This window comes from Bactrocera dorsalis, chromosome 6 (genome assembly GCF_023373825.1).
Source record: "Bactrocera dorsalis isolate Fly_Bdor chromosome 6, ASM2337382v1, whole genome shotgun sequence".
Taxonomy (NCBI): Eukaryota; Metazoa; Arthropoda; class Insecta; order Diptera; family Tephritidae; genus Bactrocera; species Bactrocera dorsalis.
This window is the reverse complement of record NC_064308.1, coordinates 15,906,820-15,922,523: the sequence shown is the minus strand read 5'-3', so window position 1 is coordinate 15,922,523 and position 15,704 is coordinate 15,906,820. Positions and strand designations below refer to the sequence as shown.

General features: G+C 39.3%; 1 protein-coding gene across 15 annotated transcripts in view; it reads left to right on the top strand.

The window, feature by feature from the left end:
• The window catches only part of LOC105225850 (glutamate receptor ionotropic, kainate 2), a 237,334-nt gene that overhangs the window by 37,016 nt on the left and 184,614 nt on the right, over positions 1–15,704 (top strand). For 8 of the 15 annotated variants that reach the window (XM_049460319.1, XM_049460315.1, XM_049460314.1 and 5 more), the window contains 2 exons: positions 14,951–15,109; positions 15,419–15,670. The exons of 4 other annotated variants lie outside the window; for them this stretch is intronic. In XM_049460319.1, coding sequence (XP_049316276.1) covers positions 14,951–15,109; positions 15,419–15,670 — 411 coding nt within the window. The remainder of the gene's footprint in view (positions 1–14,950; positions 15,110–15,418; positions 15,671–15,704) is intronic. 3 more of the 15 variants (XM_049460320.1, XM_049460325.1, XM_049460324.1) reach the window with 1 other exon arrangement.

Here is a 15,704-nt window from a genome sequence, read left to right as displayed (position 1 = left end):
ACTTATCTTAACATAAGCTAGTACAATGCTTAACGAAAGATAAGTACTTACCCCTTTTTGTAACATATACTTTATTACCACTAGATTAAGCCGTTAGTTTAAGATTTAGGCTAAGCGACTGCATAAAATGAAATAAAACCTGTTATTGTATGAGAACCATCGAATCGAACGCACGCATCTTCATTTTTTATCGCATTTAATTATCGTGACAGGCAATTAGGCTTATTAATTTTATTCGCGCATTCCCAAGTTTTTATTATCGCTTCTCAAAAACGCTTGAGAATTTTCATGGCGCCCGAGCAGGGACTTAGTGCGTGAACTAAGAATATTTTATTTAACTTTCGTTTTCGGTTTTAATAAAATATCGTTTCTAATTGCCTGTTAATCGTTCGGTTTTCGGTCATCGGTAATGTGAAGTGAAGACAAGTGTAACTACATAAAAGATAAAAAGACAAAACAAAAAAAGTATATAGTTACATAAAAAAAAAAAAAATTATACAAAATACATACATACATAATTTATGTACATAGTGTGGTGATAGTGATACCTAACTACATAAAAAAAAAAAATAAAAATAAAACATAAAATATAAACACGAAACTAAAGCGAGACTAAAAAGGAAAAAGTGGTGGCAAAATTAGTTAATACTTACATATACATATATGTACATACGAAGACAGTGATTAATGCTACATACATACATACGTGAATACCTTAAAAAATAAAGTGGCTAAATATAAGAGCGAATACATATGTGAAACAGAAAATTTAAACATAATATGAAAACCAAACAATAATATTGTTACGAATTTACTGCTTGCTAGTTCACTTTGTTAGGTTCGTATCTCTGGATTGACAAATAAAATCAACACTGTTTAATTTAATTCAACAACTCTTTATTTTACAACTCTTCTACACTATAGCACTTTACTCTTAGCACTGATTGATTACGTTGGCGCTGCCACGGCTTATATAGCCACGCACTTCTCGCTGATGCCGACGTGTTCTTCTAGAATATTGCGTCTGGAAATTACCAGAACATAATGCTATACGGCGCTAAACGCAGACAAGCAGATAGCCGCTGCGCCAGACTCTGCAATTGTTCAAGCAGACGGCTGCGGCGCCAGATGTCTATTGTTTCGACAAGCAGACAGCCGCGGCGCCAGATGTCTACAACAAGACAAATGCTATTCCATATACCTACAGCTATAATAAGTGATGCATATAGCAATACAAATACAACTTAATACTACTTTTGTAACACTGCCCTCCACTAAAGCCTAATCGTCCCGATTAGGCACAAATCCTCTTGAACCAAATGGGGCGAGCCTCTTCAAATGTACTACTTTCATTTTACATCGTGCTTTTCCATTTCTTTGTATGCGGTATACCACGTCGTTAAGTCGTTTCATCACCTTCCCAGGCTGTCTGCAGTTTCGGGGACAAGCCTTTCTTTCGAAGTGGATTGTACAACAGGACCAGATCACCTTCTTCAAAACCTTTTGAATTTGCCGCTTGATCGAACCGGTCCTTCATCTTATTGCTCATCAGATGCGTATGCTGTCTTACCATTAGATGCAATTCATTCATTTCTTCCTTTAAGGCAGAACAATAATCTCCATCATTTCTTACAGCTGTAGGATTCGTTCCAAACTTAAGATCAGCAGGGAGTCGCAGATCAGATCCGAAAATAATCTTTGCTGGCGTGTAACCAGTTGTCTCGTGCTTCGCTGAACGATACGCCAGCAGGAACATCTGGATGCACTTGTCCCAATTCCGTTGATCTTTATCAACGATTTTCCGCAGATGTTCTTCGAGCGTTCGGTTGAATCTCTCTACCATTCCATCTGATTGTGGATGTAACGCTGTTGTCCGTGTCTTGTGGATGCCCAATTCGACGGGCACTCCGAACCTTGTTATCCAATTTTCTACAAACGCTTCGGCTACTGTCTTCGCTTCTTGGTTTGGTAAGGCATATACTTCTGGCCATTTACTGAAATAGTCCATGACAACCAGTAGATATTTGTTTCCGGCCGTACTGGTTGGGAACGGACCTGCATTGCGACATCCATTGCGACTCGTTCAAATGGCAATCCCACGTTGTACTGTTGTAGCCTACCGCGACTTTTGGCTTTAGGACCTTTAGCTACCATGCACTCTACGCAATTACTTATACATTCTGCTATGAAATCTCGACAACCGATCCAGTAGAACCGTTGTTTAATCTTCTCTATAGTTTTTGTAATCCCAAGGTGCCCTCCACTAGGTCCATTGTGATATTCTTTCAATACTTTCGGGATCATGGACTTCGGTACTATGATCAGCAGACGAGACTGTTTGCCATCTTCGCTTTCCCAGGTACGATGAAGGTATCCATTAACGAGTTCTGTTCCATTGGGCCCAATATGCTTTTGCAGTTGGACTCTCGCTACTTATTTGTTCCTTTGGTGGTCGTACCCCATTTTCTTTGGCCATTATCAGCTTTGCAAGATCAGGGTCCTCCAGCTGATTGATTCTGATGCGGTGAGGAGTCCAATAATCTTCAGGTTCTATATTCAGTAATCGCACGTCGATTATACCTTCTTTTCCCTCTGATTTGGAGCAATGTTTACATTCCAGTGGACAAGGGCGACGTGATAATGCATCCGCATTTTTGTGGTGAATCCCCTTTCGATGTTCCGTTTCGAAGTCGTAATTCTGTAATCTTTCGATCCATCGTGCAATTTGGCCTTCCGGATTCTTAAACTGTAATAACCATTTTAATGCTGCATGATCAGTCCTCAGCAAGAATCGTTGTCCATACAAATACTTGTGGAAATGTTTTACACATTCCACCACAGCTAGTAGTTCTTTTCGCGTCACACAGTAGTTTTTCTCTGGTTTCCCGAGCACTCTGCTGTAATACCCAATTACTCTTTCTTGTCCGTCGATGAGCTGAGACAGGACACCTCCAATTCCATAAGCGCTCGCATCTGTATCCAGGATGAATTTCTTTCCAGGTATTGGATAAGCTAACATCGGCGCCGTACAAAGTAGTTCTTTAAGCTGCTCAAACGCTTTTTCTTGTTCCAACTGCCATACAATCGGGGGATTCTTCTTTGTTAAATCATGTAAACTTCTAGCCACGTTCGCAAATCCAGGTACAAAACGGCGGTAATACGTGCATAAGCCAAGGAAGCTGCGGAGTTCATGCATGTTGGTGGGTCGAGGCCAATCTTTGACTGCTTTTATTTTTCCTTCCTCGGTGTGAATCCCCTCAGTTGACACTTTATGTCCGAGATATGTGACCTGCTTCTTCCATAATGAACACTTTTTGGGATTCAAGCGTAATCCGGCTGATGCTTTTCGCTGAAAGACTTCCTCTAGATTTTTCAGATGATCATCAAAACTTTTTCCCATGATGATAATGTCATCCAGATACACCAAACATGTCTTCTAGTTGAGTCCTTTTAACACATGTTCCATCAGTCGCTCGAACGTTGCAGGCGCACTACATAACCCAAATGGCATCACAGAGAATTCCCATAGCCCGTCGCCCATACTGAAAGCGGTCTTTTCACGGTCACGTTCATCAATCACGACTTGCCAATATCCACTTTGTAGATCTAATGTAGAAAACCATTTTGCTCCAGACAAGGTGTCTAAGGTATCGTCGATTCTCGGTAGAGGATAACTGTCTTTCTTTGTGACATCATTCAACTTCCTATAATCTACACAGAAACGGGTGCTACCATCTTTCTTTTTAACTAAGACGATAGGTGAGCTCCATGGACTTATTGAAGGTTCGATTACACCGTTTTTGTGCATGTCTTCAATAATTTTGTTAGCATCTTCACGTTTTGCTAGTGGAACCCTACGCGGAGCTTGTCGAATTGGTTTAGCGTCTCCAGTATTTATGCGATGTTTGACAATGCCGGTTCTTCCTGTGTTTCCTTCGTTTGCAAATATGGATGCGTATTTTTCTAATAGTTTTTCTGCTTTTAATTTTTCATTTCCATGCAGTTCGTTCAGTAAATTATTTAGGAGTGTAGGACTTATCTGCTGTGGCTCACTAGTAGGCTTCTGTTCTGACCGTTCGCATCGTGCTATTGCACTTATATTCTGGCACTGTCCAATTACTGCTCCTTTCTTCAGCCTTATAGGCGTGTTGAATTCATTCACTACTCTGACCGGAATGGTGGCGTCTTCTCTAGTTTTCACAAGCGTTCTTCCTACCAATTTGGGTGTATCTATTTTTGTTGGTTCCACAATCCACAATTCTTCAGTCCCACCTCCTCCATTCACTTTAGCCCATACTATCGCCTCAGATTTTGGTGGAATACTCTGATTATCATCAACAATCACCCTCTTACTTTCAACGTTGGTCACATATCCGGTGTTTATAAGCATCTCCATGTTCTGGCAAAACAGCATTTGCTTGTTTAAATCCAAAGTAACCCCGCGATCAATCATGAAATCTACTCCCATTATAATTTCATCCGTGATTTCTGCTACGATGAAGGTGTGATTAACTTCCAGGGTACCAATCATCACTTCGCAAAACACTTTTCCCGCGACAGCTGCTTCCTCTCCGGTGGCCGTTCGAAGCTTGCAACCGACTAATGGTTCAACCGTTCCTCTTACCATATCCGGTCGGATAATTGAATGTGTGGCACCAGTATCCAAAGTAAGCGTTGACAGTCGTCCATTTACGATACCATTGATAGTAAGATTGTTGTCGTGGCGACCTATTTGTGATATCGAGATGGCGGGGCAAATAGTTGTGGGAACCAGCTCACGCCCCTTTGAACTGTTCCGCTTTAGTTTAACGACTTGTGAGATGTGGATGCTCCGTCTTCGTTATCTGTTGGTTGTTTCCGTTTCGATGGGTTTACTTTTATATTGCAATTTCGGGCAAAGTGACCCGCTTTTCCACAGTTGAAACATCTTCCTGTTGTATTTACTCGCGGTGCAGCAATTGTCTTCAGAGTCTTCAATATTTCTTCCATCAGCGCCGGTTGTTCCATTTCAACTCTTTGTACTTTGTGTGCTGGTTTACTTAGAAGCGAAGCTGTTTCCTGTGTGAGGGCGTGCGAAACTGTTTCAGCAAACGTTCTTTTTGGCAATGGATATGTGGCGCGTTTGGTGTCCACATCACGAATTCCATTTATGAAACTTTGAATTTTCACCCTCTCAATGTAATCCACAGGTGCATCTGCATTTGCCAAATGAGCCAGTCGTTCTATTTCCGTTGCGAACTCTTGCAATGACTCGTTCATCTTCTCACCTCTATTTTGCAGTTGGATTTGGTATATTTGTTTCCGGTGCTCACTACCATATTGTCTTTCTATTGCACTCATCAATGCCTCATAGTTGTCCCGTTCACAGTCTGGAATAGTCTGAAGGATTTCTGCCGCAGGTCCTTTCAATGATACAAACAAGGACGCTACTTTGTCCGCTGCATTCCAGTTTTTGGCCATTGCTGTCTTTTCAAACTTCAGTTTGAAAATTTGAAATGGAATACTTCCATCGAATGTGGGTGCCTTCAATCTTGGATTATTTGTTGATGGTGCAGGGCCATGCAGTTGCAGTTCTCGCATCCGATTACAGTGTAAAGTGCAGTGCTGAAATACTTACCCGTATACTTACCTCAGTGTAGAAATCAAAAAAAAAAAAAGAAAAGGGAAGTATTGTGGAGTGTGTGCGAATACGTAGACATAGTGAAAAGTGAGAAATTCACCAAACTAAAGAATATAAAAAGAGGTACTTGCAAGTGCACGAGGTGAATTATTTATGCGGCACAGTGGTGGGCACAAATAAAAGAACAAAAAGTTTCTGCCCTAACCAAAATATATATACACATATATATACTTATATATTTACTTATATATATATTAAGTGACAGTTTTAAAAACAGTTTTCTAAACTGTTTAAAGTGCCGCAAAATTAAAAAATCGGTAAGCCCAAAAACAGTTGCTATCATCCGTTGCTGCCAATCCGTTGCTGCGGTAATTACTTTGGTGCCATCACTTCGCTGTTTTCGCACCGCTGCTGCCAGCGTCGCCGCTGCGGCCATCAATCGCTGCTGCCATCAGTCGCTGCTACCATCACTTCGCTGTTTTCGCACCGTTGCTGCTATCCCGCCGCTGCTCTAATATCTCCGCTGCTGTTTAAGTCGTCGTGGGAATGAGCTGCCGCTGAATTCTGTGCAAGAGGGACGTAAGCGCCGGCAAACAGCCGACGCACCAGGTAACGAGTGCGATTTACTGAAAGCAGTGCAAAAAAAAAAAACAAAACAAAGGCAAACATAAAAAACAAGTGCACTTTCAGTTCTTGGCTCTCCCTTTTCACTTTACATCATATTGATTATATTGTATTTATTATATATACAATTGGTACATACTCATATGTACGTACATATATACATATACGAATTAAAAGTGAATAAGGGATTTTGGGATTTTGCGGTAGCCCTTTACTTTGAAATAAAGGTGATAAAGTTCTTAATTGTAAATTAAATTATTATATTTTTTGCAATTTTTTCGATCCGCGTTTGCAATTATCGGTCGTTCTTTCGCAATTTTTGTCGATTTTCGTTCGGACATTTTACGATTAAATTACGTTTTTGTGCTATTGCTCATTTTGCGCATTTATCGGTTTGGCTTTCGATACTTGAGAATCGATATTATTATTTTTTTTTCGTTTTCGTCACCGATTCCAAATATATTTGTTGCCAACTTTTATTGCGATTAGTTTGGCTTTCGTATATTTGGGAATCGACATTTATTTTTCGTTTTCGTTATCGATTCTTAGTATATCTGTTGCCAACCGTTATAGTCCTTTTTCGGAAATTTAATTTAAACAAGCAAAACGAGCAAGCCAAAGCCATCTCTCGCAAGCCTGTCTCCAAGTAAGGAGTTGACGGACTTAAAATCGTTAAGACGTCAAAGAACGTTTGCGAAAAGTAGTATTTTGCGCATTAAAACGGGCCTTCTCGAAAAGACTATGTCTTTAGATCCAATAGAATTGGAATGTCGTCTCGATATATTAAATTCACATAGTGAAAAATTAATGAAATGCCAATCAAAGATTGAAGAATTTGATGAGGACGACATGGCCCGAGGGGAGTTAGAGGACATAATCGTTAAAACGAAGTCCATAATTAAGTCAATTTTAGCGAAAAATAAAACTTCACTTGCCGAAACATCTTTTGTAGCTTCTCACAGCTCAAGACTCCCTAAAATGAATTTGCCGAAATTCAAGGGAGAATATTCAGAATTCAAAAATTTTATGAGTTTGTTCGAGAGCTTGGTTCATAATGATCCAAATATTCCAGATATTGAAGAATTTAACCATTTGGTTAATTGTCTATCTGGAGAGGCTTTGGGAACAGTTAAAGCGTTTCAGATGTCGAATGAAAATTACCCGAAAGCGTTGGCAAGTCTCAAAAAAGTTTATGATAATAAATGTTTGATATTTTTCAATACAATATCTAAACTTTTTGAGCTGCCAACAATCCCAAAGCCTTCTGCGCCTTCCCTGCGTTCAATGATTGACGAAGTGTCAGCGGTGTATGACTCGTTGCTATCGCTGGGCGATGAGAAACAGATTACAAACGCTATAATTATACACATTGTAATGACAAAGGTTGACCCTGCCACCCGATCCAAATGGGAAGAAGCGCTGGACTATGACAAACTGCCACTGTGGAAGGAATGTGAAGCAACCCTAAATAGGAGATACCAGCAACTATCAGCGGAAGGAGCATCACACTCAAGGACGAAGCCCATACCTACAAGCAATGCGCATCATGGGAAACAACAACATATGGACAGGACCAAATCGGCGCTGGTTGCTGCAAATACGAGGCAGCCTCTTTGCCAACAGTGCAAATCTAAGGACCACCATTTGACTGCCTGCCCCACCTTCAAGGCTCTTCCGGTGCAACAGAGGTTCGAGTTCGTCAAATCGGTACCCTTATGCATAAATTGCTTGCGTAAGGGACATACCGTTTCCAAATGCAGAGCGGATCGATGTCGTGTGTGCAATCGATCGCATCACACACTGTTGCACTAATATCCAGTCTCTTTCCCCGCTGCACCTCATCCGCAACTATCCACCACACATGCCATGCATACAGCCAGTATGCCGGATCGGGTCATGTTGGCAACAGCAGTAATTTTAGTGAGGACCAGCTGTGGAGATTACCTGCCTGCGAGAGCCTTGCTGGACTCAGGCTCCCAGGTCAACTTTATGACGGAGGACTTGGCACAAAAGTTGCGGATTCGACGTCAGCACAAAACATTAAGCGTAATTGGAATTGGCAATTCCAATACAAAAGTGGGGTCAAAACTAAACGCGTTTGTCAAGTCCCGGTTAAATAATTTTGAATTTTCGGCGGAATTCTGGGTAATGCGATGCATTTCGGTAAATCATCCAGACCATAATATGAATGTTAGTGGAAAATTCCGCACAGAGCAACAACAGTGTGAAAATTTTTTCGTTAATACTACTCAAGTATTGCCTTCAGGACGGCTTCAAGTCAAAATGCCCTTTAAAGCTGACCGTAAGTTACTCGGTCACTCATATGAAACAGTTCGGCGGTTTCAGGCCCTGGAGAGAAGGACATAAAAGATCCAGAACTTCGCAAAATGTATCTGGACTTTATGAATGAATATGGAGCCTTGGGTCACATGAGCCCAACGAACAATAAGATCCCGAGTGAGCCACACTACTTCATTCCGCATCAATACGTTTTAAGGCCCGAGAGCACAACAACCAAATTACGTGTTGTATTTGATGCTTCGAGTCGATCTTCAACTAAATAGCGTTGAATGAACTTTTGATGGTAGGTCCAACCATCCAAGAAGAATTATATTCAACTCTTCTTCGGTTTCGATTACATAAGTATGCACTAACAGTGGACATTACTAAAATGTACCATCAAATAATGATGCATGAAGAAGACAGAAATTGTCAACTTATTGTGTGGAGAGAGCATCCTTCTGAGCAAATTCAAATTTTTCGTCTTAACGCCGTAACATACGGCACTGCGCCTGCTCCATTTCTCGCAACACGGTGTTTGCAAATGCTCAGTGATGCCAATACAATGAAATATCCACTCGGTTCATTGGCCATCAAAAGAGACTTCTATGTTGATGATTTATTAACAGGGTCCGAAAATTTTGAGTCTCTAGATCTTTTGAGAAGTGAGGTAATTCAAATATTAAACTCGGCAGGATTCACCTGAACGAAGTGGTTTTCGAACCACCCAAAATTTTTCGACAGTGATTGCACTGAAAAGTCATTAAGCTTCAATGACAAAAGTTCCACTACAACGTTAGGAATCCATTGATTGCCGAAAGAGGATTTGTTTCGATTTGTTTTAGATCACAATTTTAATGATCTGCGAGCCACTAAACGAAACATATTGTCAGTTTCTGCTCACCTTTTCGATCATCTTGGATTACTAGCCCCACTAGTTACCAAAGCAAACATCTTATTGCAAGAGCTTTGGATCCAAAAACTAGATTGGGATGAGTCGATTCCATTGCGCCTTGACACTAGCTGGCAGAACTTTAAAGGCAACCTAATGCAGCCCTCAGCATTAGAGAAGAAGAAAAATACATTACTTTCGACTACTGAGAAAAATTCAATACTGGACCTTATTGAAAAATTTTCTTCTCATAAGAAATTGCTTCGTGTGGTCGCATATATATTACGATGGATCAGGCGACCACCAAAATCCTCCAGAGGCCAAGATCTGACTTCAGAAGAGCTAAACTTGAGCTTTCTAAAAATTGCACAGGTGGTCCAACATTCAGAATTTTCGGATGTTATTCAAAAATTGCATAAAGGCATCACCCTACCCGCAAACTTGCAAAAACTCAACCCGTTTTTGCATGAGTACTCAGATATGTCGCTGTCATTCAAATTAATCCGAGTAGGAGGTCGCTTATTAAATGCACCTCTCCCATACGATGCCAAATTTCCTTTATTAAATAAAAGTTCGCACTTCGTTATAACGTTCTTACGGTTCCTGCATATTCGAAATCACCACGCTGGGGCTAAAGCGTTGGTTGCGCTTCTTCGAGAACGCATATGGCTAATTAATGCCCGAGAAGCTTGCAGTAGAACCGTAAGAAACTGTATACATTGTTTTCATTACAAGCCGAAGTTGCAAAACCAAATAAAGGGAAATTTGCCAGTCGAAAGACTTCGAGCACTACGACCCTTTCTTATATGTGGCGTAGATTTTTGTGGTCCGATATACACAACTTTAAAAATACGCGGTCGACCACCCGTAAAAACATATATTGCAGTTTTCGTTTGCTTTACTTCCAAAGCAGTTCACTTAGAACTAGTTTCAGACTTGTCAACTTATTCATTTATTTTCGCCCTAAAAAGGTTCATTGGTCGCCGAGGAATGCCCCAGAAGATGTTCAGCGACAACGCAACCAACTTCGTCGGCGCCGATCGCAAGCTGCGCGAGCTGAAAGAGGCGTTTCTGGCCCAAGCAACGGAACTGAAGGTATTCGCCGCAGAAGAAGGGTTCAGCTTCACCTTTATACCACCGCAGGCGCCGCACTTCGGCGGATTATGGGAGGCCACGGTGAAGTCCGCCAAACATCTCATCGTTCGCGCAATCGGCAACGTGCTCCTCACAGTAGAGGAGCTATCAACACTGTTGGCCGAAGTGGAGGCAATTCTCAATTCTCGGCCCCTAACACCTCTGAACCAGGACCCCAACGACGGCGAAGCGTTAACTCCAGCGCACCTCTTAATAGGGTGCTCCTTGCGATCACTCCCACCAGCACAGGTAGAAATGGACCCAATTCATTGTTGCGAGAGATGGCAACTTGTTTGCTGTTATTATAATGAAAAATGAAATTGAATTATAAAATATTGAATTCTATAAAATAATACTTACTTTAATGACGCTTTCTTAATATGAATCTATTACTTACCTTAATGATACTTACTTATCTTAACATAAGCTAGTACAATGCCTAACGAAAGATAAGTACTTACCCCTTTTTGTAACATATACTTTATTACCACTAGATTAAGCCGTTAGTTTAGGATTTAGGCTAAGCGACTGCATAAAATGAAATAAAACCTGTTATTGTGTGAGAACCATCGAATCGAACGCACGCATCTTCATTTTTTATCGCATTTAATTATCGTGACAGGCAATTAGGCTTATTAATTTTATTCGCGCATTCCCAAGTTTTTATTATCGCTTCTCAAAAACGCTTGAGAATTTTCAGATACCTTCCAGTTATCCACAACGATAATGTCTGTGTCTGTTGATAGCGTGAGGTCCAGCACTTCCTCCCACCATGGAAATCTATCAGAGCTTGGGAAAATAAAGATTGGCTTATCGTCCTTGTTGCATATATTATACTTAGATTGCTATTCAGAATACACTGCAAGAGTGACTTACCTCTGGTGTTTATACTGGAGCTACCCCATACAGTGTGCCTTGCGTTTGCATCACACCCTATTAGGACATCTTCCTTCCTGTTGTCCTCTACTAGGCTGGTGAGCGGGGCCGGTGGTATGTCTTTGTGCTGTGCTGTAATTAGGACAAAGAAATGCATTTATACTTCTATTGTGTATAAAAAAGGTTATAGTTGTTGCTGTTTAGCCCTTTTATGGTGTCTTCATTGACAGCCTCAATGGACTCATCGCAAATGGCCACCAGAATTGGTCGACTTGCTTTGTTCGGTTTTTCCTCCTTGATCAGCTGCCACTCATCTATACCAGGTATAGATTTGTTTTGCAACTTTTTTTTTAATTTTCTGTCAACTAGTGCCCTTGCATACTTCGATAAATGTTGAACTGTCTAATTAGAGTTTTATATCTCAATTTAGTGGTTACTTATGGTTCTTTATAAGTTTTCCGTTAATGGCGTTTTGTGGGAGTGACAGTGGTCTGATTACGCCCATCTACGAACTCGTAACGCGAACAGTTATCCCGATTTCAACTTTTCTTGTCATTTTGATCATTTATATACAATATATCTATCGCGATCAGTTTTAGGTGATACGAACAACCGTTAGGTGAATAAGGCTATTATACTTGTATATCGTCACCTGAAATGCAAAATAACGTAACAACATTTTCAGAAATTTACAGTCGCATGAATAAAACACGAAATAAAATCGAACCTGAGTGAAACAAAATATTAATATTGATTAAGACTGGTTTATATATGACCGCAGAACCAGAAAATGTTGAGCATATGCAATATTATGTATACGAGTATAATTTGAAGTAGTGAAGCGTAATCAATAAGACACTCAATTTCGATTTTTTTGATGATACGTCATTTTGCATTTCAGGTGACGATATACTTTTTAGTAACAGGTTGCAAAAGTATAAGAATAACGTATGTATACCTTGAAAATTTCGCTACATCACCGCTTTTGAAAATTAGAACATCATTAGGTGAGGGATCAGAGGCTTACCTCGTGATATAAATATTTCGCTAAAAATCTGTATTTTGTTATCGTTATTGAAGTTTGAATTTAGCGCATGATAAAGTTGTAAAATAATTTCCTCATGCTTATTTCACGCTAAAAAAATAGCATACTATGTGACACAACGCAGAAAATTTGTTCGTTCATAACATTCCGAAGATATTTAATTTTTTGTCCCAAACACAATGATTCATTATGATATTTTTTACACTTAAGAGTCAATGCATAAAAACTGTTGTAAAAGATGGCAAAAAGATTAAAGCTCAGAAAAGACGATACTCTAAAATTTATCAGATTTACCCGATCTTGAGACGCGTTCTGATCAGAATATATCGTTACCTAAAATGCAAAATAACGTAACACATTTTCGGCAATTTACAGGGGAAAGAATAGAACACGTTATAAAATGGAAGATGAGTGAAACAAAATTTAAATATTGGTTAAAACAGGGTTATATCTGATAGCAGAATCTAGAAATGTTGCAGCGGAATACAAACATAAATTTGATTTATTAAATTTATACTCCCACAAAAAAGATTTCGGAATTGCAGTTGAGTGAAATTTCTTCGCGACATCTCATTGTAAAAGAGCATGTGTTGGGGTGAACAGTGCTGTTAAAAGACTAGCGCTAGAAGCGAGTGTTGAAAGAATCACCTACACAGTGCTCAAAGTCTTCTCGAATGGGCAGAAAATGCACTTGCGACGATACATTTCGATTTCTGCTCTCATGTGGATCATGATTCTCATTCCAAAAGCGCCTGAATAAAGCAATATCAATAAAAAAAACACACAACAATTCCATGAAGATTCGACGTAAAATTTTCTCAAATGATGAATCAAGTATTGGAAATATGTATGACATCACACTAATAACTTAAAACTTAATTCAATTTCTGGTTATTTTATGTCATATATATTTAGGGGTTTTATACATATAGTCTAATAAAGTTATACGTTATAACGAACCGAAAAATAGCGTTGAGAATTGTAATTGCGTGAAGTAATTTTTGTATGATGTTAAACAATTGCGTAACGTGTAAAAATTTGTGCTTTTATAATTATACGATGCGTTGCAACAAGTTCTGAGTCTTCTTGTTATTAAATATTTATTATAACAATCTTAACGCATTGTGAAACAGTACCTATGATTCTTAAACTCAATGTATAGTAATAAAAATTATATCTCTCAATTTTCAGCAAAGACCAGATAATAAAGTCAAATTATGTTAACTTTTATAATTCTTGATGGTCACACATTCTGCTATATGTACTCGGATTGCCTGGAAAGCAATAGGACTGAGTTTCTTCCGTCGCGACTATACTTCGGTGCGTGCACGCACCGACTAGATTCGGTAGAGGCCGTTCCTAGCTAACGAGCGAGCGGCTGTTCAGTTGTCTCCGAGCCCCTGGAAAGTTAGGACATACATTTTCGCGCGACGTGTTTCTGTGAGTGGTGCAAGGCGAAAATGCAGCGTTCGTTAGAGCAGAGGTACGCGATTAAATTCTGCAACAGAGACGTTTGATATGATCAAGCAGGCTTACCCAGATGCTGCTTTAGCAAGAAGTGGTGCGTTTCGGTGGCTTCAGGCCTTTTTGGAGGGCCGGGAAGAGGTCGCTGCTGAAGAAACTCAAACAAAGGGTCAATCGGGTGCGACAAGACATCGCAGCCGTTTGGAAGTTGCACCACGACACCGCCTTTCTTGTGAACAGCTACCCAGCATCCTAACTCTTCTGCAGCCGCCCCCTCGGATTTTGTTTGTTTCCATGCCAGAAAAGGCCGATAAAAGGCTAGCATTTTAAGACGACAGAGGGGATCCAAGCAGCATGCACCTCGTCTCTCACGGCTATAGAAGGAGCCTATTTTGCAAGTTTTTAAAGAATTGTAATGTTTGGTTCGATAATTTTTTTTAAATCGACTCAGTACTATTACTCTCCGGACGAACAATGTATGTAATAACTGACAATAATTTAATTAACTAGTTAATTTCATTACGAGAGCTATTAATTATTTTCCTGTTTTATTTGATTTCTTGCGGCACAGATATCACAAGCTTAGCGCACAATGAGTCAGTCAAATTTTCAATATCTTCGAAATGGCATGAACGAACAAACTTTTGTTTGAGAATTATTAAAGGTGAAAGATTTTCACGTTGTGTCCAATAGTTTACTATTTTTTTTTACCTTGAATAAGGCATTTTCAATTGTTTGAAAAAATGTATGTAGAATATTATTATTTAAACAAATCTACTGTGAAAAATTATTGATAACATAACACGAACATTTTTCTTCGAGTGCACAAAATTTCATCGATTTATTTGCAGTAGTTTATGAGGAAATAATTTTACATTTATATAGTGCTCATAACATTTACTATTGAAATGTTAAATTTTCCTTGAAAATTGGCATCCAATACTTAATTAACGCTGTTTGCTGACAAACACAAGTACTTACATATATATGAATTAGAGTATATTATTCATCGTAGGTGCCATCTCTTCAGACATACAAGATGGTCCGATCGATCTCGCCTTCAAATACGCTATACACAGCATCAATAAGGACGCAAGCTTGCTTCCAGAGACGAAAATGACATTCGATTTACAGCACGTGACCAAGGATGATTCTTATCATGCCTGCCAAAAAGGTAGCTCTTGTTATCAAATCATATGATTGTTTACACTAGGCCTCGAAATCTTTTTGCTCTCAGTAACTTAAGGTACTAGCCGCAACTAATAATCTAACATACATAGATATTAGAGATAACAGGACTTTGGTTGCCGTATCATTAAAATCCATGCGTCAAAAGTGTACGATAACGCGGCGACTTTAAATATTTATTAAAAATTGTTGTTGATATGTTTAAAACATTAGATTAGAACTATTTTCAAAACCATTAACTATATAACTACTGACAGGTAAATATAATTTTCAATATATATATATATATTTTAAGTTTGCGCCCTAATCGAGTCAGGCATACACGCGATTTTTGGACCATTCAACGCTATATTGGGAGTTCATATTCATTCAATATGCGATGCCCTTGATATACCACACATAGAATCACGATTATCACATAAGGTGACCAATACAGAGTTTTCCATTAATTTATATCCAGCGAAAGAGTACGTTAACTTAGCATTCGAAGATATCATTCGTTACCTGAATTGGACCAAGGCTGGGATACTTTATGAGACAGATTTTGGTATGATAAAATAGCTTTTAATACGTTCATGTAT